Genomic DNA, 24,440 nt, shown 5'->3' with positions numbered 1-24,440 from the left:
AAGGTCGTTAAAAAAACATTTATTTACTACATTTTAAATAAATAAATTGAAGCTTACAATTATGTTTCGTTTATTTTACTTAATGATCTTAAATGATTATTTTTGTATTTGTAGCAACCTGCATTTCTTATAAATAATTGTAAAATTTTACAAGTTTGCTCCACTACCTCTTCATAATAAATGATATTCATTATTATAAATATAACGGGATAATTTATTTTCTTGATTTGAATCATTCACATAAATTAAAAAAAAATTCAATATCAACATTGATGTGATGACTTCTTTAAAATTAAGTGGAAGGAGGCAGTCACCAGTGTTGATTAGTTGGGTCGAACCAAACTCTCCTACTAATTTGGAAGATTAGGTCGTAAAAATTTAGCCCCACTTCATTCGAGTAAGAAAATTTGAAGGTCGAGGTAGATTATTACGATAGATCCTCGAAATGACTGGACATTAGCCTTTACTCAACTAAAGAAGAACACTAGAGACTATCTAATAAATGTTTACCTATTATTTGGGAATTTGGGTCTCATGAGAATCCTTAAAATTTAAGGTAGAAGTAATTGAATTAGTTGTGGAGAATCTATTAATGATATAATAAACCATAATATTTGGTTTTATATATGATAGTATAATCCAATTACTAGAATATTTTACTACATTTAACTTTTTGATCCCTAGTCCCAGAAATCTTTTAATATAATTAATTTTTATAACAGATCTTATGTAATATAACCATCTAGCGGGCATACCAATTATCTTATTGAAATTTCAAGGTGGGGGCTTATGATCTCTTGGTCATCAGAGGAGGGGATGTCCCCATTGGTTTTGGATGGCTCTGGGCTAAATCGTTTTAAATAAATATTTATATTATCTATTTTCTTTGAGATTAATAAAAATTTGATATGGATAACATATAAAGCTCATAAAAATAATTTTGAAAATAGGAATCACCAATATAAGTAGGTGGCTATTTTTACATAAATCGTTTATCTCTCAGCATCGCTTTTGTTGTACTAAGCACTCCTTCAATAAGGGTGAGGATGGCAGAAATGTATTATATTATTTAAACAAGTAGTGTTGTTAAACTGCTTAGGTCGATTTTTAAAACCCGATTAAGATTTAACCAAAATTATATTGTGTAAGCCTGGAGATTTTGCGCATAGATGGCAGAAAGGTGTGAATCTCTATTTGCTAAATCTCGAATCTTGCCTAATATTATTTTGGCTAAATCTCAATCGGGCATTTTTTAACAATCGATTCAAATCGTGTAACCACTATAGGTTTCAAATCCTTGAAAATTGTTTTAGGTTTTATAAAAGATATATCTGTATTTTCTAAGAATTTTGATGATTCATCGGACATATTTTCATCAAAAATATGTTTTTCTTATGTTGGGAATAGTCTTGGTATTAATTGCCTCTAGAGATATCTTATTTTTATCTATATTTTCCCTCTTAAAACAAACCAAATATTATTTCTTTTCTTTATTTGGCCTTTAAAGGTATTGATGAAGATAATTCACAATTAATATTATCTTCACGAGCACTATAATATAATGAAAGCTGTAGCATATCCAGGATCTCACTTCGGAGCCCCTTCTTAAATGACTGGAGGCTTCACCCCCGTCCCACCTAGTGTTAACCAGAGCAGGGTTTGGATAATGATAGTATTTATTTATCAGTGTTGGAATTGAAAAACTAACTAGCTACAAGTTACATCCGTTAGTTACAACAGTTACTATTACATTATGAAAAGTAATTACGTTTTTATTTTTGAAGTAACTACTTATATTAAAAGTTACTTTTTGTTTTAAAATTTGTCATATAATTAATTCACCATTTTTATTATACAAAATTATTTAAGATATATAAAATTTGATTAATAAGAAATTGCATTGTAAAAATGTTTAATTGCGCCGACAAATTTTATTAATTACGTAATATTATATTTTTTTTCATAAAAATTTGGGCTTAACAAATATTTTATTTGACTTTATTGTATAATTTTTTCAAAATTGGTGTCTAAAAGGTGTGCTTGTTTTCTTGATGTAAATGGTACATTATATAAAAAATAATGAGATATACCTAATTATTTAATTTATCTTGAAGAGTAACTGGTTACCATTAGCGCTACAAAAAATTTAACTAGTCACAGTTATTTTTTCCGCAAAAATTAGTTATTTTAACAACATTAGTTAGTATGAAGATCTAATATATATCGCGCTTTTTTATGCTTTTACACCAAATTTTAGTTTTTATTCTAAATGAATCTTTAATTAAAATTTTGAAAGCTAAATAAATTAAATCTTGGGTTTAGGTAAAGTTAGCTTTAGCTTAGTTTTTAATTATTATTAAACCAAATTAACAAAACTAAATATTTGATTTTAATCAGAGTTTAACATTTGCTCAAATATAAAAAATCTTCAAGGATTTTTATCAGAATGCTCAAACAGGATTTTTGATCAAATTTTACCCAAAATTCTAAATTTTTTGTTGAAAAATCTTTTATAAGTAAATATTTTGTCATTTTTATGCAATCTTTCATGATTAAATTAATCTTTGCAATTTAAGCTTTTAAAATCTCAATAAATAAATTTTAGGAAAGTTTTATCCTATTTTATAATCAGAATTTTTAGAATTATTTAATATAAATTTGTATGATTTTTAATCGTATTTATTAAAGGGCATGTTGAAAGTTAGCATACTTATATTTTACTCAGATTAAACAAATGCAAAATTGTTATTAAATATTTATCAATCTAAAATATTATTTTAGCCAGTTTTATATTTAGACCCTAATTTTTTGTTGGACCTACTAACAACATGTGTTTGGAATAACTTACCACGTGTTTGAGGTACATTGATCTTTTAAAAAATATTAAATAATATTTTGAAGATTCAGAATGTCTAATTTGTTCCGATTGGTTTAATTCTTGGGAAAATACTTATGAACGCGTTATTATACAGCACTAATTTTATTTTGTTGGACCCAAGATATTTAGACTAGAAACCTGGTACTGGTAATGATAAAAAATCTAATTAAATCGAAATCAGCTTGGCAACCCCACATGTCCTTATTAACATTAAAAACTTTTTTATATTAAAATTAGTATAGCGTAATCGGTTCAATTTACAGCTGCGCTAAAATAAGTCTGCTAACTCTTAAGGCACGAGCTAATTTTCCTCATGGTTGAGACATTTTTTGCTCGAAAATTTCAAGGCAAGGTAATAATTTTCGTTTAAAAACTTGATTTCGCGGGTTTGGAGTGGGCTAAAAATGGGCCATATACTTTACAACGTTTTTTAATATTTTATAAAAAACCAATAACGTCTGGCGCTATTTGTCATCACTACCTTTTACCAACAATTTAAACGGCTAATGCTAAACCCTGATCGTTCTGAAGATAATGATATTGGAGAGCTTGATTAATAAAATAATGAGATTTGATTGCTTAATTTTTTTCTAAAGGCCGGTATTGCATACACTAACTTCTTTTTAAATAACCCTAACCGTTACTCATGTTTTGTTTAAATCAAGTCGATAAATGCAGCCTCAAGTTTGATTTTAACTATATAGGGAACTGAGAGTCTAATATTAAATTTCCTTCAATAAAAAATATTAACTTTATTGGGACCTAAAACCGAATCAGTTGATTCATCACCACGTCTTGAGGAAGCCATTTTAGAATTAGTCGTGGCCTAAAAACGCTATTCCTGGCCGTCTACGTCATAGGCGTATCCAGTATTTTCCTATGGGGAGGTGGAAGCACTATTCGGTGGATTTTTTCGCCATGAATATTATTGGAGGTCTTTAGGTCCACTTACTATGACTTCTGGCTTTGTTATATTTTTATAAAAATAATTTTGGGTTTCCCCTTTTTTAAAAAATATTTTGAACTGTAGTCGTTTATATTAAAAAATTATTATCCTTTTATTTTTCTTTCAAAATTATTGTTATAGTAATATATTTTGGTGGGGGGGGTTGTAGGGTGGAAAAATTTTATTAGCTTAAAATGATATTAACGAGAAGCAAATTTCCGTTGTTTACGCCTTTGTCTACTTTGCTCTCTTATTTTTTCGTCCCAATAATTTTGCAATAGAAAATATAATTTAAAGTATCAATATCATAATTAACTTATTGATTTGTGATTTATTATTTCTAAAGTTTATCGTTAGTCTAGGCGTGCAATCATGGGCGCTTGGATTAACATCAAGGCTATAAGGCGATTACCATTTTTGTTAACCATAACCGTATCGCCCGAATTACAAAAGGTTCTCTCAAACATAACTGAGGTTACTTGCTCTGACTGGGATTTTTTTTTATTTGATTGTTTGTTTCTCCAATAAATAAAAATGTGATAATTATGCAAAATGAGTATAAATTTGTAATAACAATTCTAAGGGTAAGGATGAATAATATTTTGTTAATAAATTCCTTAAATGTAAAATTGTATTAAATATTAGTTTTTGGTATTTTTTGAAAGAGCTGTGACAGATCCCAAGGACGTTATATATCGTATGGGACGTGTCCCTGGCCAAAATTATGGCTCTCAAAAATAATTATTACCAATCGGTCAGTTTAATTTAGCACTAACAGTATAGAACAAACAAAGACATACTCAAAGTTATATCTACAAAAAATTTGCATTATTCGTATTCATCAGAACAATATTCTTATTTATACATATAATAGAAATGATTCGATTCAAAAATTAAATTCCGTAAAAATATTTTCAAAAATGAAAAACTTTATTATTAAAATTTAAAAAAGTGATTTTTCTAGATAGGGGAAAAATATAAAAAATTGCGCAATGAATGTCATATGTTTATGAAAAGTTTTGATATTTACGTAGAATATATTTTCCTTATTCATATTCTATTCGAATATTTGAATCAGAGGCCTGCAAGGCCCTAAATTTTAATTTTTTAAAATATACCAAGGCCGGATCTAAATTTTTTAAATATAACCGGTCCGGGCCTAAATTTATTTTAAAAATACCCGGGCCGGCCGTATACTTTAAAACCAAATGTTTTAAATCGCCATTGTTACCTATAAAAATTAAAAATAAATATAATATATTTAAAAAAATCCGGCCCGGACCTGAAAATATAAAATCTGGTATTTGTATAATAAGATTCAAATAACGAAATGAAATACCTTATCTGCCAAATTAATGAACTGTACCATAAAAAAATGGAAAAACAACCAATCTTATTGCTATGTAAAAATAAAAGAATTCAGGCATAATATTTTGTCTTTGAGGTGTGTGTGTGTAAGAGTAATAATGTGTATAATAATAAACGAGAAAATTTAAAAAAATATATATCATTGATTTTTTCCCCCAAAAATTTATAATAATATATTCTTCAAGGCAACAACTATATAGATTTAGATAGAAATTTTTTTCAATTTACATTTTAAGTTAAAATTTTGTTTGGCTTTTATGAGTAATAAATACCGAAATCTATATTTATTTATAATTGGGATTACGTTTGGGGTTGGTGATTTGTTTTATTTATTTTTTTACATTATGAGATAGAAATATAATAATGTATCGCTGTTTATTTGAGTGTTTTTTAAAAAAAAAATACAATATAAAAATAGCTTGGACCTTCATAATCTTTTTTTTTCTAATTGATATAGGTAATGGTTAAAAATCGGCAAATTTGGCTCTATGAAGCATTGAGGCGCAAGATAATTTATTTACGCCTTATTCAAACTATGCTTTCAACAAAAAAAAATTCGGGGCTAAGCTGATAGTTTTTGGCTAAAAACTAGATTTGGGTTTAATTAAATTGAGACCTATTTTAAAGCAACTCGTTTTTAATTTTTTTTAATAACAAGTAAAATTGTCAATAACAACAATTACCCTTTTTGCCATATTTCTTTTTTTTACCTTTCCTAAACAAAAATTCTCAAAAAGACGTATATTTTTTTTAAACAAGGGAAAATAAGAAGACGTTATTCCAAAAAATATAATTTTTTTAATACATATTTACTTTTATAATAATAATATTGAAAATTCTATTCAAAAGTTTTCGTTTTCTTTCTTCGTTTTTAGCTGATGGGCATAAAAAATTTATTAACCATCTTTAAAATAACATTTTTTTTCCTTTACAAAAATATACTTTATTTTTATTTTTTTTTTTTTAAAAATTCCTCTTAACAAGAATATACTATTGATTACAACCACGGGGTCAAGTCAGCTCTCTCCCCCAAGTTTTTTTTTAGTAAAAGACATCAAACCGTTATATAACATAGCGTTTGCTATGACATTAAAATGTATAAATGGACAATCAAAAGGATATGCTAACTGGGTGAAAATGAATGTCATACTATCAAATGACCTAAATGAAGATAGCATTGTTATTTTTCTTCTTCTGATACATTGGATCCACACTTATAATTATATCAAAGCAAAGCTTGGCCTGTTGTATTGCCGTATACTAACGAATTTTATGTAACGTTTATTTAACTACTTTAAGGCTTATATATTAGAATCAAATGACTTGGTTCAATAATTAACCACATATTTCTTAAATCATTCCAAACTTATAATTATGCAATACTAATCGAACTACTAAATATTAAGACAAATTATGACGCGTATATTTCATACAAATAATTTGTTATCTTATCCGTTATAATATATTTTTGAGCCTTTAGATTTAGTTGACAGATGTTAATTAATATACAGCATTATATATACAATGAAACATAATATAATATTTACAATTACAAAGGAATTATTTTAAAGGTAAGTCTGATAAAAATGACTATTAAAAAGATAATAAATCTTGTTTATTTATTTTTATTTTTAAGTTTTTATATAATTTTATGTTTCTTATCTTTTGTCTAAAAGTGTACCGATATAAATTTTTTAGAAGATTATCTGATCTCTGTTATTACTAGAGACCTACTCTTATCAGATTGCCTTGTTTTTTTTATTGGACTGTTGAAAAGTAAGATATTTTAACGGAATCCGAAAATTATAAGCGCTTGAAAGATGGTAAATAATTTGATGCTTACTCTCGGAAATAATATTATTAAAAAGTTTAGGAAAACAATAATATTTTAAAATTTTGTCGTCCGGCCCGAAATAAATGTTAAAATCAAGGTTCGAATCCGGTCTAGTTCATGTAAATGTAGCCCCTAATCGAATTTGGGCATTGGTCTATTCAGGGTTTTCGATATTACCCATATCAAATTTCATTTTTATAGTAAGAAAAATTATGAAAGGAATTATCAAAATATTTTTAAAAATGGGTATTGGATGGCCGGGATTCGAATTAAATTTCATATGGGTTTGGGCCTCACCTATGTTTAAAATTTTAAACGTTTTTTAACGTTTAACCTTTTTTCCTATAAGCAATTAAGTGTATATATATTCTATTTTAGATAGGAAGGCGGTTTGGGGCTGAAGGCGATAAACTATCAAAATATTATGAAAATATGGAGGTATTAATTTTAATATGATATGAGGTACTTTGCTATCTTAAGGTATTTCTGACGAGCGCGTTTGGGCAATCGGTGGTTTTTATACATGTATATTTTTTTTCGTTTTGTTTAAAGGGGTCAAAAAAATGTATCTCCCAATTTCGCTATTACCTAATAAAAGATAGAATCGTTGCCAGTTTACATAATGATGCGTAATAGGCACATGATATATGTGCCAATAAAGACTAAAGTACCCCATAGATATTTTTATAAGGGTATGCGAGACTCGCTCTCGCTTAAAAAAATCTCTGTGACCATCATTTAGAAGCGACAAAACGGTGATTATTAAGGATATGCTGGGCAGATCAGGCCTTATTTAAATTTTAATATACTCGCAGGTCTCTGATTTATGCGTCATATGTAATTAATATATTTGGCGCCATTATAAAAGTTAATTTATGATATCATTTCTTATACTGGATAAAATATAAATAGATGGCGAATTCTTTTTACACCATATTTGATTGATATCATAACAAATAAGTAAGTTATCATATTATTTATGTAAGTTAAAAGAAAATAATGGTTGCTAACGCAAATGAAATGTATAATAAAACATTAAATTTGTTGATAGTAGTTAGAAAATAGACTCTATCCACCAACAAAAAGTTTACATCTCTTCCATAACACATGATAATTAAATTTTACTAAACGTGTTAGTATCAAAATATGTTGGATAAACTTTAGTAAGAATTTATAACTATTTATTATATAAAATTCCCTACTCTCTTTTTCCTTAGACTAAGAAATCCAAATCAATTACTCATTGTACTATATGGCAGTGTCATATTTAAGAAAACCCATATTACGCGCTTATAGATAATAATAAATAGTAACTTTTAGTAAGAAAAAATCTTTAAAACCTCTAAAACAATGATTATAAAGTTGAATTTGATCTCGATGAAGGAGAGCAGGAACGCATAACTCCAACTCCTTTTATTTTAAAGCAAAGTTTTGTACCTTTATAAAACTAACTTTAGGTTCTGTATACTTTAATAAGGGGTTCCGGTTCCCATATTTAGCATGCTTCCGCGGGTTCCAAGTTGTGGTTCTTCTTTCACTCTATAAGCAATAAAAATATTTTTTCAAAAATTGTTTGAACATTAAGTAAATCCTCTAGAAATTCTTTTTAGTAGTACTTTTGTTAGAATCAGTCTGAAATAAAGGCATTTTTGCGTTTCTGTCCCGATCCCCTGTTTCCAGAAAGCGTTCCTAAAAATATTCTAATCTTATTTCTACTTTATTATATATTATACCTATGTAATATTAATTAAGACGTTTTCTAAAAAAATTATCATTTATATTTGTGCGGTGGTGTTAATATAAATTTGAGTGTCAGCTCTCACTAACTTAGTAACAATATTATCCATTAAAATTTAAAACCTTTATTATACAATATTAATTTAATAATTGAAATAGTTAAAATAGTTGTTTCAAATGATTAAATTTTTTTTTTATAATTTTAATTCTTAAAATCACATAAAAATACTAAATAATGGGTAATAATATTGTTGTATTGAAATTAAGAAAATATAAAATGAATATTTATAAATAAGCCATCATAATTGAATTTTTAATATTCTTTTTAAACGTACCAAAATTGTTATGGCTCATTCCTTTTACATTCCATAATTTTCCCCAATTTCCATCCCAGAACGTTCGGTCATGTGCCTGGTCGATTCCCAAACCTTAGAATTTAAAAATGAGTTCTTGTTCCCAGATTTCTCCCTGCTCCAGTCCCAAACTGTTTTAAACTTGCACATAAAGTTAACGCTTTTATAGCCTTATTTCAAAAAATAAATACATCTTTTACTTAATCAAGGTTTCATAACAAAAACTATTTTCATTTATCTATAGATTGGCTCTATACGTTTACGAATATTTATTGCATGTTGGCGCCCAGAAAGCAGCTCAAACATTCCTTTCCGAAGTTAAAAATATATAATTATAAATACATATTTTCCCATCAATCCAGTTTTTAAATAACGATAATTATTTTATTTATTGGCATGATCACTTTATAGTTCAGTTTTTTTATCGAATTAGAGGGTCTAAGAATTAGTGCTCTTCATCGGGCTTAATTTTTTGAGCTCAGGCCAAAGAAATTTTTATAAAATTTATTCCGATACGGCACGATCCCAAACGAATTTTGTTCTATTTGTCCCAAAAAGTCCTATCCGAGATAAAAATTATTTGTCCTCCCTTCCCGAATTTATTTAAATAGAGAAAAATTTAACATTCTCTTAATTTGTAATAAAATAATCTACAAATAAAAAATTGGCGTCTTGATTCCGCAAGAATTTATTTATTTTACAAATTGAACGATTATTTAAAAATTTACGGACCCGGCACGTTTTAAAATATTCGGGATTTGCAGATGATCTCTACTGAAAAAGAAACCTTGGATTATTAAACATATTTTATATTTTTTCAAATCTGGGTAAATCAATAAATTTATAAATATATTTTCATTTAGATTCGCTGGGAAAAAAATATCACTTTGGGCGAACCTCCAGGGTTCCTGCACTCTTGGTGGTGGTAAGTTTAACTTACTTTATATAAAATATCTTATATTCATCTTTATAAACTCACGAATCTGGATTAAGGTTCTTAAAAATCCAAATTGTATAATATTAAAGTTATGACAGAAAGAAAAATAGAAAATTTAGTTATAGTGAACTCTAATATCATCATAATTAACTAATTGATCATATAAAGTTCATAGAACCGTGCTCTCTTATCTTTTAACAGAAATTTGCTACTTTTATATAATTATGAAATTTTTATTTCGATATACCCTATTCAACTTATAAAGCGTATTTTGGGATTTGTATTGCGCTGCTCCAGAAAGAAGAGAATCATGCGAACATAGTAGCGAAGCTAAAGCTTTCCACGATTACGTATATTTACAACACTTACTATATATATTATATTTAGCCTCAAAATACTTCAATATTTCATATAATAGAGCATATATTATTTTTAAAATTCTTATACATTTAGGGTTTCGTAAATTCTGGCTACCCTATCAACGGCATTACACACGTAATAAAATATTTTAATTCATCATTTCATGATTTAAAAAAAATGTTCAATGTGAAAGCTGGTTTATGTATAACTTCAAAGGTGGTTCATTTAGTCTTTTTTGTTGAAAGTCATGTTCATAGTTGACATTAGCCCTGTATCGATCCTATTTTTTCAGGTTCGATTTGATCCAAGGAAAAATTAAATTTTTGCTCGGCCGATCCGATTTCCTTCGGTCTGATACAAGTTTTAAGATCCGACCGACACGAGTTTAATCCGTGCAGGGCTCTAGAACATATAATCTATATCGAGTGATCATATTATCAAGTCACTATAAGTGAAATTTTTTATATAGTTTGTATCAATATATTTTTTTTATTAGAACCCTAACACTCCTAGTCCATTAGGCCCGATAGCGCACAATGACTTAGGGCCATCAGGACCTATGCCTCCCGCCTTTTTTCCGGTAATATTTTTATCTCAAATAAAAGACATCTTGTACACATAAAATTTGTAATTTTCTTATTTTATCGAAGCATTAAATGAATGTTTTTAACAATTATTATATATTGCATTGAAATATCCATATCAAGTATAAGTTTATTGATCACATTGTCAGTAAATGTGCTCACAATAATCAGTTTATAACTATGGTCATTTTACAAAGACGGAGAAGTTAATTATGGGTTGTTTTAAAAACTCATTATTGGGTAGAAAAGATATAGAAAGATGGAGATGATTAAATTTTTTTGGAAATAGTGAATAATACTTATAATTTTCATTATTGATTTTAACATCATCCGAATATATTATAATAAATAAATAAAAATTGACCATTTTTTTCTTTCAAATGATTCTACATCCACGAGACAAGCAGTTATTTTAGCCTCATCTTTTATGAACACTAATATTGATTTAATAAGCCAACGATATAATATTATGTGTAGTAAAATTTTATTATATTTTTTTCTATTAAACGATATAATAAAAATTCTTAAAAATATATCATCAACAATAACCTATCTAATTTGAGCAATTTATTATTTGTATTAACAACAACCTGTTTAAGTTGACTACCTTATCTCCGGACTGAAATTTTTTTAAAAATTAATTAATTTTTTTTAATCGAAACGCTTTTTTGATTTAAATATCCGTATAATTTTTAGGGTCCTCTCCCCCGTGGCTCAAATTAGACAATCTTTACTTGTATTTATTTTATAAAATATTATAAATCATAATAAAATTACCCACTAAAATTATATTGATATCGATTTTATTTTTCGGAAAAAGTTTTAAAAAAAATTAATAATCATTTTTATCTAAATATATAACTAATGATTTATTTGCAATTTTTTAAAATAATATCAATGAATAAAATTCGTAATTTTTTTAGAGATATCTTACTTAGATGTTTCTTTTTTTATACCTTTCGCACCTTGATATCTATAGCTGAACCCTGCTGGGCAGGATTACCTCTCAAATTATTTTTTTTTAAGCGTGATGATGAATAACGCACCCAGGTCTGGCATGCACATTTCGAATATAGTTCATACACCTTGTCAATTTATGTTAGTTAATAGTAAAACTTATTCGTTTTTTGTTGGAGCGGTATTTACTTAATTTTATAAGATTCCTTTTGGGTCTTTTATATATAAAACATCTCTGAAGAGGTAAAGGTGATTGGCCATTCATGTCGACAATGAGATCAAAAATAAACCGATTCGCTGTGTTTATTTTCGAAGGCTTACTTTAAAATATTATATTAATTTTTTTTGTCAAAATTTGTCCTTTTTTCTTCTATATATATTTTTTTTAAACTAGTTTTTTGCGACAATTTTATCAAAAAAAAATATATATAAATTAATATTAAAAAATTAAAATTTTCTGCAAAAATCGATAATAATAAAAAATAAAATTGAAAAAAGAGGAAAAATAAGGGAGGATGTAATGAATGATAAAACAAATAATTTATTGATTTTAAGTGAATAATATTTTATAAAAAATTATTCTATTTTTATTCGGGATTTACATAACAATATTTACATATATTCTTAAAAAATGGAATAATTATTAATAAAATACAGTATAACTTTTTATAATCCACTTTATGATACTCCCTACGCATTTCTGGTTCCAGTTATAATTTACAATAGAGTCCTCTAAAGAGGGAGATTGCTTCAACATAATTGGAGGGAGAGGGGTCAGCGTCATTGGTTTGTGGGGTTTTGAGGGTCCTGCGATGCTTCAAAGTATATTAGTTTATATCAAGTCTCAGTAATTTTATCATTTACGTTGTCACGCTTTGAATTTATGCCCTCCCCCCCTAGAGATTTATCGTTATAAAAGTATTAATAAAACGATCTCGAATTTTACTCTTCTAATCTCCAGTTCCAAGAAATCTTAAATTTTTGTCGTTTTTCACTTTTACCTGAATTTCTGATCCTTTAATAACAATACTTTACGGTTTTTGGATAAAAATGAGTATTCACACGAGTGTGTTCCCATCTGGTTGACTTAATTCACTCAAATTAGGTAAGTTTTGCTCCGATATTGAATATGGGTATACTTATAAAAATAAATCTATCAAATTATGACCTCATTGATTATGTGTAATATAAAAATATATCGATAATTTAATATTTTATTAATATAATATTTATTAGAATTATAATATAAATAAAAATTATATTTAATTTAAAAATTATTAAGTATCAAGAAAAGAAGTAATAACATGAAAAATATTTGCGTTACGCTTGGGTTTTTATTGCATATTTTTATAATTAATTTTTTTTAACCAAAACCTATCTATTTTGTCAATAATAAAATATATTAAATTATTTTTGGAAAGGGTTGTAAAAATTACTGGGAACAATTTGGTCATTTAGGACCACCAATTATGTATTCTATACAGTTTATACCTATTAGAGAGCAGGGGGCTAATTAGACAATTTTTTTAAGTAATCTCTAAATTTTTCTTTAAATAATCATATTAGCTGAAAGTTTGATAACGAGTAATATTATTTAGTAGCAATTCTTTCAATTGTTTGATTTGTCAATGTAAATATTTAAACACATAATTTGGAAGCGTGCATTAAAACTATAAAAAGGTTTGTGAACCTGCTTGAACCTTTTGATATTCTAACTCCTTTAAAGAAGATCAATAATCAATTTGCTCAAGTTAGTATATAGAAATGTTCTCAACCATAGAATTTTTCTTTCTCCTTATAGGTATAATTTGACAGAGAATTTAGAAAATAAAAAAGTATATTTATTATATACAGCTCAATGGAATAATGACAAAATTTAAAAAAATAACATGCATAATCTAATAAACTTGTATGCGAAAAGGTTCAAACTGGTTCACAAAGGCATAAACAGAACCATATGATTTTTTTAGGATCAAACCTGAGCCATAAACCGTTATTTTTATTTGAATCTAAATAGAACCTTCGCATCCCTGGCGTAATATTAAATATTTTGATAAAAATTTATAGAATATAATAAATGACATAATTACTTAGAATTTTATTATATTAGTAAATTTCCCATAATCCCCATATAAAAGGCGATACCTGGGATGGGCATGTACCAAAACGGGTGATTTCTGGTTTAAGAAGAAATAAAAATGAATGTTAAGATAGAATCTTTCAGGACCGAGCTTGCCGTAATCTATAAAATATTTGCACAGCTTGATACCAAAAAGGGTAGCTTTCCTAATAAACCAATGACTCCTAGACACCCTCCCCCCCCCTCTCATGACAAAAATATAAAAAGGATATTTATATTTAGTATGTAATTTGAGTAAGAGATAGTAACTCAATGCCAGAAATGTCAGAGGACCACGTTAGAGCAAATCTATTAATTTTATTTTTCCTATAGAGTAAATTAGTTCCATCATTCAATAGTAAATACTGACGGGCGAAATCATGAATACAATCTTCCAAACCTAAACGAATTTCGCCAAAAAATTATGAAAAAAAATATTTTTTTGCTTAATACATATATATAGTATTTTATTTATAATTTTGATTATATTATAAAGTCGGGCCTGGGTGGATAATTTATAAGGCTCGCGGGTCAAAAAAAATGTCAATTTTTCGAGAATCTAATTAAGGGATGCTCAACTCAATTAATTAACGTTAGTTTATCGGTGATGTGATTGGTTCCCAGTTTTTTTTAAAAAATACGTTAGTTTGTAATTATAGCACATCTATTCGGCCAATTTTTATCCCTCGTTGTTTTCATGTTTACTACATAGGCTGCTATTATAACAATGCTCTTTGGCTAGTTATATATTATCGATTATTTTTCATGTAAAATTTTTTTTGAAAATTTGAAAAAAAAATTAAAATAAAAAGTGAATTTTTTTAAGAGGAAAAGATTATGAAAAAAAAAATAATATACTTTTTTTAAAAAAAAAAGTTTTATAATGTTAGCATCAATGTGTTTTTTTCCGGCAATGTGTTATTTTTTCAACTTTAAATCATTATTTGAGCGCCTTTTAAAAATTTAAAAATCTGATTTTACCGGAAATGTATGCCGTCATGTTTGGAATACTTACCCTATGAATATCAGACAATTTTTCCATGAACTTAAACTTAATATAATTTATATAAAATTTTTCATATAAATTATAAATGACTCAATTTACAGAAAAATTGTCTACAATTCATAAGATAGGTATTCCAACCATGATAAAATATATTTCCGGTAAAATCCGATTTTTAAATTTAAAAAACGCGCTCAAAAAATGTTTTAAAGTTGTAAAAAGAACACATTGACGTTAACATATATACTACATATCCGTGTTCTTGTTTAAAAAATAATCATAATTTGTGTTTATTAAAGTATGTCATGAATGATGCTTAAGATAGGCCCTTCTACTTGTTTTCGATCAAAATGGTAAAATTCGGTGATAAGGGATCTCTTTAAAGCATATGCCATGTTTACCGGCTGAGTCAGTTTTCATTTTTATTTATAGGATTGCTTTTGTAGAATGATAAATTTAAGTATCCTGAAACGAGAATGAGATTAAAAATTTAGTTTAGATCCTGTCACCTTATTTATTTGAACCTAACATACGATAATTTACATAATATCGCGCATCTGTTACCTTATCTTTCTTCGTTCACGCTCTAGCTAAGCTAATCAATCATAATAATCATGCTAAGCTAATCAATTTATAGACGTTTACTATATTCACTAAAATTGAATGTTGAATCTTGTTTTCTTTAATAAGAATTCGTCTCTTAGGCCATCTCCGCCTCATCATTCGTCATCACAACCTTCGCCTTTGAATCCACAAGGTCCACCAATGGGTCCAAATCAAATTATGTCACAAAATCAAGTTATTTTTTTAAAAATTGATAATATTTAAAATATAAAATATTTTTAATTGTCAGAACTACATGTCCCCTCGTTACGCGGGTGGTCGTGGTTTACCCCTAAGAATGCCATCTAATGAATTCAACGTAAAAATTCTTACTATAAATATAATGCTATTTTCAATTTTACATCTATATAAAAAACGATGAATGATATCGTATTATCCTTATTTTTTTATTAGCATCCACCAAATTCAGTCGTGGGTCACCCTCTAATGAACAACATTGACCCGAGACAAAGTACTTATCATCTTTTATTGCTTGTTATTTTATAGTTGGCAAACATTTTTTACATTTTAATAACAAAGTCTCAATGCCTTTAAGCGATACCACAGCTTATAGTAGGCCTATTCAAAAACGAATCGAATAGTGCATTATTCATATTCGATTTGTTTATACTAATCGAATAATTTATTATTCGTATTCTTACGAATAATAAAATTTACTATTTGTATTCGATACGAATTAATTGTTTTTAAAAAATATTATAAAATAATTTATACGAAAATATATTGAGAGAATTTTTAATATTTTTTTATTGTATATCTGATTTTAAATAGAAAATATTATTATGATCATCTGATAATTAATGTTATTAAATTGCTCGATTTGAGCCTATTTTTGAAAACGGCTAACTCAATAATGTGTGCCATCTATGAGCAAAACCTTCAGACTTGCATAATATTTTTCTGATTAAAATATTGAGTTAGACGTTTTTAAAAATCGGCCAAATCTAGCTGTATAATAACACCTGATAATAAAGAACATGCAATCAAGTTATTGCGAAATTAACTTTCTTTTTTTCATATTAATTAATTTATAATGTCAAATAATTTTTATGGCAAATAGTTTTTATTATTATTTCTAAGACACGAGATTTATGACAGCAAATTAATTAACAAAGAAAATCCTTTCACAAGCATTTTATGTATGCCTTAGTAATTACGTCACCCATTAGATTGATAGGTTATCAATAGAAATGAAATGACAACTATTTTGTTTTATTAAAAAACAAACAAATTTATTAATTAGAATCTAACAAATAATTCGAATATTCGATCAAATTATTCAAATATTTGATTAAATTAATCAAATATTCGGTCAAATTATTCTATTAATTAATTATTTATATTCGAAAGAAACGAATAATTCTCTATTCGTATTTTATAGAAACGAATAATTTACTGTTCGAAGCGAATTGAACACTCGATTCGTTTTAATAGGCCTACCATATAGAGACGACTTCAAAAACAAACTTTAGTTAGAGTGTATTATATAATTAGGACTCGACAATCAAAAGTGAATTTTGTTTATAAAAGGCGAACTTTTTGGTTTGATTTTCTATAAAAGACTATGGTCCAACTCAAAGAAACGTGCCGTTGCAACAGCTGATTTATTTAAATTTCTATTTGTCTATCTATAATTATATGACCTCTCAGATTTGACAAGTTAAATAAAAATAATTAAATTTTAATTAAGGACCATTTTAAATACTCTAACCCATATCGCCAAACCTTTGAATAAAACCCTACCCCATAATTCTAACTTTTAATCCTACTTTTACTTCGGATATACCTTTTAATTTTAAATATATTTAATCCAATTAAAAATCCTTCAGTTGAAAATTCCTTGAGTTAAACGCTATTATCAAAGAAAAATTTTTTCACCTTTGATGCGAGTCTTAATATATCGCGAATATTTCGCCAAAAATTTTTTTAAAATATATTTAAAATAAAAATAATAAACCGCAGTGCAACCTAGAATGAGTCCTCCAAATAATATGACAAGAGTTCCACTAGGCTCTAGGACACCTTTGGGTCACATGACTCCACCAAACTATTGTTCTCCTATGAGAATGTAACCAATTAATATTTAATAATTGCTTTTTGAATTATCATAGTAAACATAAAAATTTTGCCTAGGGCATTATTACAATACAAATGTTTAATTTTCACTATTAGGCCTAACTCCTAATGATTTAAAGTGAGACTTTCTTTTTAGTATTACCCAGATTTTGCCAATTTATTATATTTACTTTTCACAATTTGATTAAAAGATTGTTTTTTTTGTGAATAATCTACCATTTGTCAAGGGTTTTATAAACTAGATCAAAAAAATTTTTTGAGTCTCAAGATAGATTTTTGATTGAAATTGCAAATCGAAACATCTTTTATGATAAAATTATAATTTTCGATGCTCATTTGAAATTAAAAATGATTTAGAAACTTGTGTATATTATTCCTTTTTTTAAATTAAATTTAAAAAGGGAAAGAATGCCTCCTCATGGTTCGGGACCAAGATGGCAAAACAACAACAATACCTCATCGGTAATTATTTTTATAATCAATTCTTATCTTATAATTTTAACCAAGAAATCTTCCATTATAATTAGCTTTTTACTATACCATTACACTGAGAGACAGGTCTTTGAATCAAGACAAGATAGGTGTCAAATGACACTTTTCATTAACTAAACATGATTTTTCAAACTTCCATTAAGCCCCAACCCCTCTTGGGAAAATTTTGGGCTTAATTAGGGTTCATACTAATTTTTTTAATTAAAACTTATCAAACGTTATGGATTATATATAAAAAATAGATAATTTTTAATATAATATATATTGTTGAATTATGTTTTATCTTAGGGATTTAACAAAATTTTAATGGGCGGCTTTTTTTAAAAATCCGATTTTGCCGGAAACTACAGCATGTATGAGTACCTTAACCCGGTGAATTTCGAAAAATTTTGCTATGAATTTTTGTGCATTTTTTTTTAAATTTACGAAATCATTAGAATTTATATAAATTAAGGAGTAATTCAAACCTTCACAGCAAAATAGTCTGATATTCACGGTAGGTACTTAATACATGCCGGATTACTATTCACTATCAGACATTTATTTCGACCTAATCCTTAGGAAGCAAACATGAAATTCCAATAATAGTCTCGAAAATTAAAAAAAATATTTACACTTAAAATTTTTTAATTGAAAAAATATATAGTTAAATCAGAAATTATTTGATATCACTGATTAAATTCTAAATGATAAAAATATTTCCAAACCTCACCCAATTAAAATAAACTTTCCGACTCGATCCAACCCTAAATAAATCACAATTTCCTCATGTAGTTTCTTTTCGGATTGGGTTTAGCAGATCTATAATTCCGGTATAATCAAATCTTTAAAAAATAAAAATCATAGTTCACAATGATATCAGTTTTAAAGATGTGTTAATACGACATTAATCAATATAATATAAAATTATAACGTATGAATATATTTTGTTTTATTTACATTTTAAAAATTTGTTGATGGTTCTGAATTCGCGCCTATTTTTAATGAACCAAGCCTTGAGCCCGAATCAAACCTAGCTAAAAAATTTCGCGGGTTCGGAGCTCTGCCATATACATCCTTTTAGAAATCAATTAGATTCTAATAATTTTGGTGAAAATGTTTATCGGACCATCCTATTTTTATTATCTATTAATCTATGTCGACTTAAGGCTCTTATATTAAATTTCTCCTGTTATTTCGTCCAAAAAGAGTAGATACCTAATTACAAATACATTCAAATAAAGTAACCAATGACCGGGGGAAAAAATCTACATATGCACTTCACTTAAATTTGACAAGATTCACTTTGTATTAAACATTTTAAAAATATTGACATCAATTTTCTTTTAAAAAATAAAATAGATTAATAACTATTCCGCATCAAATTCGCCAATGGGATTTCACGTAAGCAAAAATTAAATAATTTTGATCTTGATCAGTGATATTTAGATTGGTTAAAATGATTAAGCATTGTCTATTTTAAATAATCATGTTCAATCTTATATCAATAATTTTTACCAATGTTTAAAAAAATAAAAATAGGGTTCAGGTGGGAATCTTATGCCTAGCCCACAAGGTAACTAACTAACTATAATAATTTAATTTTATGATTTAATTTATATTACTATTTGACTGTTAATAGATGGGAATCCCCCTGACATGAATTTCCCTCCATCAATGATGAAATCAATGCCAATGGGGAATCCACCTTTACAAGTTTATTTTTATAGTCGATGATATTTTTTTAAACCCATTATTGTGTGAAGAACAAAAAAATAGAAAAATGTTTAAAATCTGACTATACTTTAATAATCGAAAATATTTGTATCCCTTTAAATGGGGAAAGAAAAGATGAGTTCGATTTTATATATCTTTTTATAAATTCAAACATATAGTACCTTAATGGGCCAGGTCCCGGTATGCATAACATGAACCCGAACGGGGGCGGAAACAATGGTAATGCTATGATTCATCACCATAATCAACATCCACAATCGCATCACAATATGCACCAGCAACCTCAACACAACCCTAATAATCCACCTCATCAAATGCATCTGGCAATGATGGAATCTCATCCCCCACTCCATCTTAATATGCCATCTAACTTAAATATACCACCTATGCCCATCAATAAGTTAGTCAATAATCAATTTACTTAATGGGTTGATTTATATTTTTAGCTTTTCCTTAACTAATGCTAGGAATGTATAATTTATTATCTCACTTTTTCTTCAATAATAATGCTAATTTATTAAAAATTTATAATTAGCAATGGTAACAATGCGTCACATCATTTATCCAACGATTTAAACAGCATCGGCAACCCTAACAATAATAATCCTAACATGATAATGGACCAACATCCCAACATGATGGGCTCTCAACAATTGCCATCCATGGCTAATATGCACTCCGGCAATAATAGTAAATTACTTCCTAATTGTTCATAATGAGCATTATATAAATGGAATCAAAAGCCCAATTATTTATAAATTAAAAAAGAAAGAAATGAGAATCCTCTAGGTTTAGTGGCCCTTTTCGAGGTTTACGGTTAGGCTATTTTCACTTCTAATAACCCTTCTCAATATTCCGCGGTTCTGAGAATCGCCCCAGGTTAAACTTAGCGATTTCATGTAATTATCTAGCACCTTCATCTAGCCTGTCTGTATATAGAATACAAGCGAAACCTAAAAATAAGATTGGCATTTATGCGATATTTTTAATTTATTTAAATATCGGATAAATGAAAAAAAAAGTAGTAGTTTTCCCTCAACTCTTCGCATTTAAACGGTTTCAATGGTATTAACATAAACTATTTTAGGTATAGCTTGTTAAAATAGCAAATTAATAAAAACCACCTTGATAATAATAGTTCTTAGTATATCTACAATCGTCTCTTTTTTTAAATTTTTAGCTGAAATATTTGAAAAGGGAATCCATAATGATGATATTTCCTGAATATTTTTCACCCTATTCTGCTAAAATAAAAATAAGTGTTTTATATTAGGGTTAGTGAGGAAGGCTACATTTGAAATTAAGGAGATATAAATGCCTAAAGACCAAAGAAATTTTTAGATCAAGTTTTATCGAACTATATTTTTAAAAATTAGATGATGAATATTAATATAATATACTATAAAAGCAGGAGGACCCATGGGGAACATAGGTAACATGAAATCGTCCCCTGGCATGATTCATTCCTCTGCTAATATGATAGGAAATATCCAACAACTTTCCAATTTATCAAATAATGGCTCTAACAACAGCAACAATCAAGATAACAATCCTTCGCTCACGTCACCTGCTAATCTCGGCTCCGCTAATAATGGTTTTTATTTTTTTTAAACTACCTTTTCTTTCTATTATTTTTTATAATTTACTAACGAATTATTTAATTTAATTGTGTTATTAAGTAATAGATATTTAAAATTCTCAGTGTATTTTTCTTCTCAATATTTTCATCTGACTATGAAAGTCGTTTCTAATTAATATCACAATATTGTTATTTATATTTGATAAAAAAAATTGTTCCCCTATACAGCTAAATCAAATGGGTAAAGATTAAAAGAAAATTTAGCTTTGAGAACTAATGTGGGAAAGAACCCTCATTAAAAAAATATTTTAATGATTCAAGTGAAACCAAAATCTCATAGCTAATATTTTTAACATATTTTAAGTTATAATGTTTATTGATTACTAATCATAATCTGTCCTCTTAACATTTTAAAGGTGGCGGAGGTCCCAACCTAATGCACAATATAAACGTCCCTTCGAATAGTTCTCAACAAGGTTGTGGGCCTGGTTCTTCCTCTTCTGCCAACGATTGGATGTCACCTCCTAATAATAGTAATAATAACCCTAACCTGAACAGCAATAACAACCTAATGGTTAACAATAATGCCAACAATGGAAATAACGGGAATAAGCCCCAATCCATATGTTCATCTCAGTCGGGTTCTTCTCAGCAAAATGTGTTCGGGATAAAGGATGTAAACTTTCTTCGTTTTACAAAAACCCAAAAATGGCAGTTTTTTTAAACTGAAAAAAACATGTTAAAAATTAACCTTCGATATTAAATGAAAATATAGATATTTTAAATGACCAATCCAAAACTCTGGCCGACCTTTAAATAAATCGCCATCATATTTGTCAGCAATGCCATTCTTTGGGTTTATATATCATATTGTATATTGTTTGCTATTATGCGAACAAGCAATCAGGTCTGTAATCCGCTCATGCCAAAAAATTATTTCTTATATAATCCCATTTTTTAATATATATTTGGTTATAGAGAAATTAAGCAGATAAGTAGTGTTGTTAAATGGTTCGATTTCGTCTATTTTAATTTAAAATATTAGCCAAAAAAATATTATGTAGCCTAGAGATTTTGCTAACAGATGTCTACACCCTCTGTCTGTCATCTATGAGCAGGTTTGTGTAAATTTTTTTTGAATCTTGGATTAGCCATTTTTAAAAATTAAGCCGTTTAATAATATAGAGATAAAGATTTTTTTTGAATGAATTAATATAAAATTTAACATTTTAAGCAAGTCAACCTTGGGTCTTAGAATTATTTTTATTCAACATGGTTATTTACCTACAATTTACGTTACACAATTCATGATAGGATAATTTAAATTTCTATAAGTTTTACTTTATTTTATATATTTGATAACTATAGGATCAGAATGAATCTGCAGCCATTCTAAAAATCAAGGAGAGTATGCAAGAAGAAGCCAAATTATTCGAAAAAGGTCCTTTATCCCAACAAGATCACCAACAAAATGATTATTTTATGCAATGATAGTTATAGACCTATCCCATTCGTCACCATTATCAGCCTGACACATTATTTGTGTTGGTGCGATAAACTTAGATTTACAAACTTAATCTTAATAAATCTCATCTTATAATTTTTTATTTATTTTTAAGAATTTTAAAAACTCTGTTTAAAAAAATATGAGGTGGTTTAAATTGTCACAACTTAATATCATGGTGGATAAATGATTTTTATACATTAAAACGAATAATGCACATATTACCGACAAAATTTTCATCACATATCAAAATGTTCCCATGATTAGATTTATTTTAAAAAAGGAAGCTTAAACAAAGTTTTTTTAAATTTAATTTCTTAAAGCGATTTAACTTTTTTAATATCACGTGATAATAAAGGACAATTGGTCAATAAATTTCAGTGGTGAATTTGGTATTTGGTCGGTCTTATTGTCCAGATTACGCCTTCTTCAATTTTTATTAGTTAACTCATGGCACCTGAAATTTTTAAATATATCAAAGATAAGGAGTTAAAGTTGTACAAAACTCGCATATAAAACAAAAATCATGTTTTATAATTTATTTATAATTTTTGTACAATAAGTTAAATTTACTCTTTTTTTTGTAATTGATTTGATTATTTTATTTATCATTGCGACTATTTATCCTGATTACGTATCAGTAGGTTTTTTATCAATATTTTTTTTAATTATTTTGATCTCAAACGAAATAAGTTAACCTTTTTAAAAAAATAAGCTTTAGATATTTATCTTAAAGTTTTAAAAAAGTTAAATTATAATTATTCTTTTAAAAACCGTTTATTGTAAAACACCAATTTAATAAAATAAATAAATACGTGAATGCATCAAAAGACAACCTCTAACCTTAATCAGTTTTACTATAATTATATTGATTAAAATTCATATACCTATTAAACCTTTAAAATATTCACAACCAAATTATGGCTAAATTACGAAAAAATAATTACTCTTTATTGGTGCCTTTTTAAAAATTTTTTTATTTTTATCATTTCAAATTTATTATTCACAATTATAAACTCATATTTTTCGACTTATTTATTGATAACTATAATAACATTGTAAAACTACCCCCTTTCCCCCAAAAAGCAAACTTTTTTTTTTATTTTGTCTTTTTTAAACACACGTACCCGCTCCCGTACGATATAATTATGGTATGCGCGCGTCTAATAGTTAAGTACTATTAATAAAAAATATATATATTATAATTTTTAAAAAATAGAGTATATACTTTTATTGTTTTTATTATCGAATTTTAAACAATATTATTTTTTCTTTTTGTAATTAATATGATTGAATGTAATTGTTTTATTATATATATATATAAATATATTATATATCTAAAAAAATAATAAATATTAATTTTAAAAAATTCT

The 24,440-nt window shown here is 27.1% G+C and overlaps 1 protein-coding gene across 2 annotated transcripts in view; it reads left to right on the top strand.

The window, feature by feature from the left end:
- Nucleotides 1-24,176, top strand: part of LOC135928140 (single-stranded DNA-binding protein 3-like) — a 38,081-nt gene extending 13,905 nt beyond the window's left edge. Inside the window, exons 2-19 of one of the 2 annotated variants that reach the window (XM_065464504.1) lie at nt 9,361-9,433; nt 9,980-10,041; nt 10,319-10,403; nt 10,507-10,548; nt 10,910-10,993; nt 15,767-15,874; nt 15,930-15,998; nt 16,094-16,151; nt 17,663-17,768; nt 18,178-18,238; nt 19,610-19,651; nt 19,790-19,823; nt 19,890-19,963; nt 20,143-20,384; nt 20,520-20,674; nt 21,396-21,578; nt 21,980-22,239; nt 22,932-24,176. In XM_065464504.1, the coding sequence (XP_065320576.1) occupies nt 9,361-9,433; nt 9,980-10,041; nt 10,319-10,403; nt 10,507-10,548; nt 10,910-10,993; nt 15,767-15,874; nt 15,930-15,998; nt 16,094-16,151; nt 17,663-17,768; nt 18,178-18,238; nt 19,610-19,651; nt 19,790-19,823; nt 19,890-19,963; nt 20,143-20,384; nt 20,520-20,674; nt 21,396-21,578; nt 21,980-22,239; nt 22,932-23,054 (1,861 nt within the window). In that variant the 3' untranslated portion in view covers nt 23,055-24,176. Of the gene's footprint in view, nt 1-9,360; nt 9,434-9,979; nt 10,042-10,318; nt 10,404-10,506; nt 10,549-10,909; nt 10,994-15,766; nt 15,875-15,929; nt 15,999-16,093; nt 16,152-17,662; nt 17,769-18,177; nt 18,239-19,609; nt 19,652-19,789; nt 19,824-19,889; nt 19,964-20,142; nt 20,385-20,519; nt 20,675-21,392; nt 21,579-21,979; nt 22,240-22,931 lie in introns of both variants that reach the window. The other variant, XM_065464503.1, reaches the window with a different exon arrangement.
- The last annotated feature ends 264 nt before the right edge of the window (nt 24,177-24,440 follow it).

Source organism: Gordionus sp. m RMFG-2023, chromosome 4 (genome assembly GCF_954871325.1).
Source record: "Gordionus sp. m RMFG-2023 chromosome 4, tfGorSpeb1-WG-v2, whole genome shotgun sequence".
NCBI lineage: Eukaryota > Metazoa > Nematomorpha > Gordioida > Chordodea > Parachordodidae > Gordionus > Gordionus sp. m RMFG-2023.
Note: the sequence above shows the minus strand (reverse complement) of the source record. Positions and strands in the feature narration are given on the sequence as shown.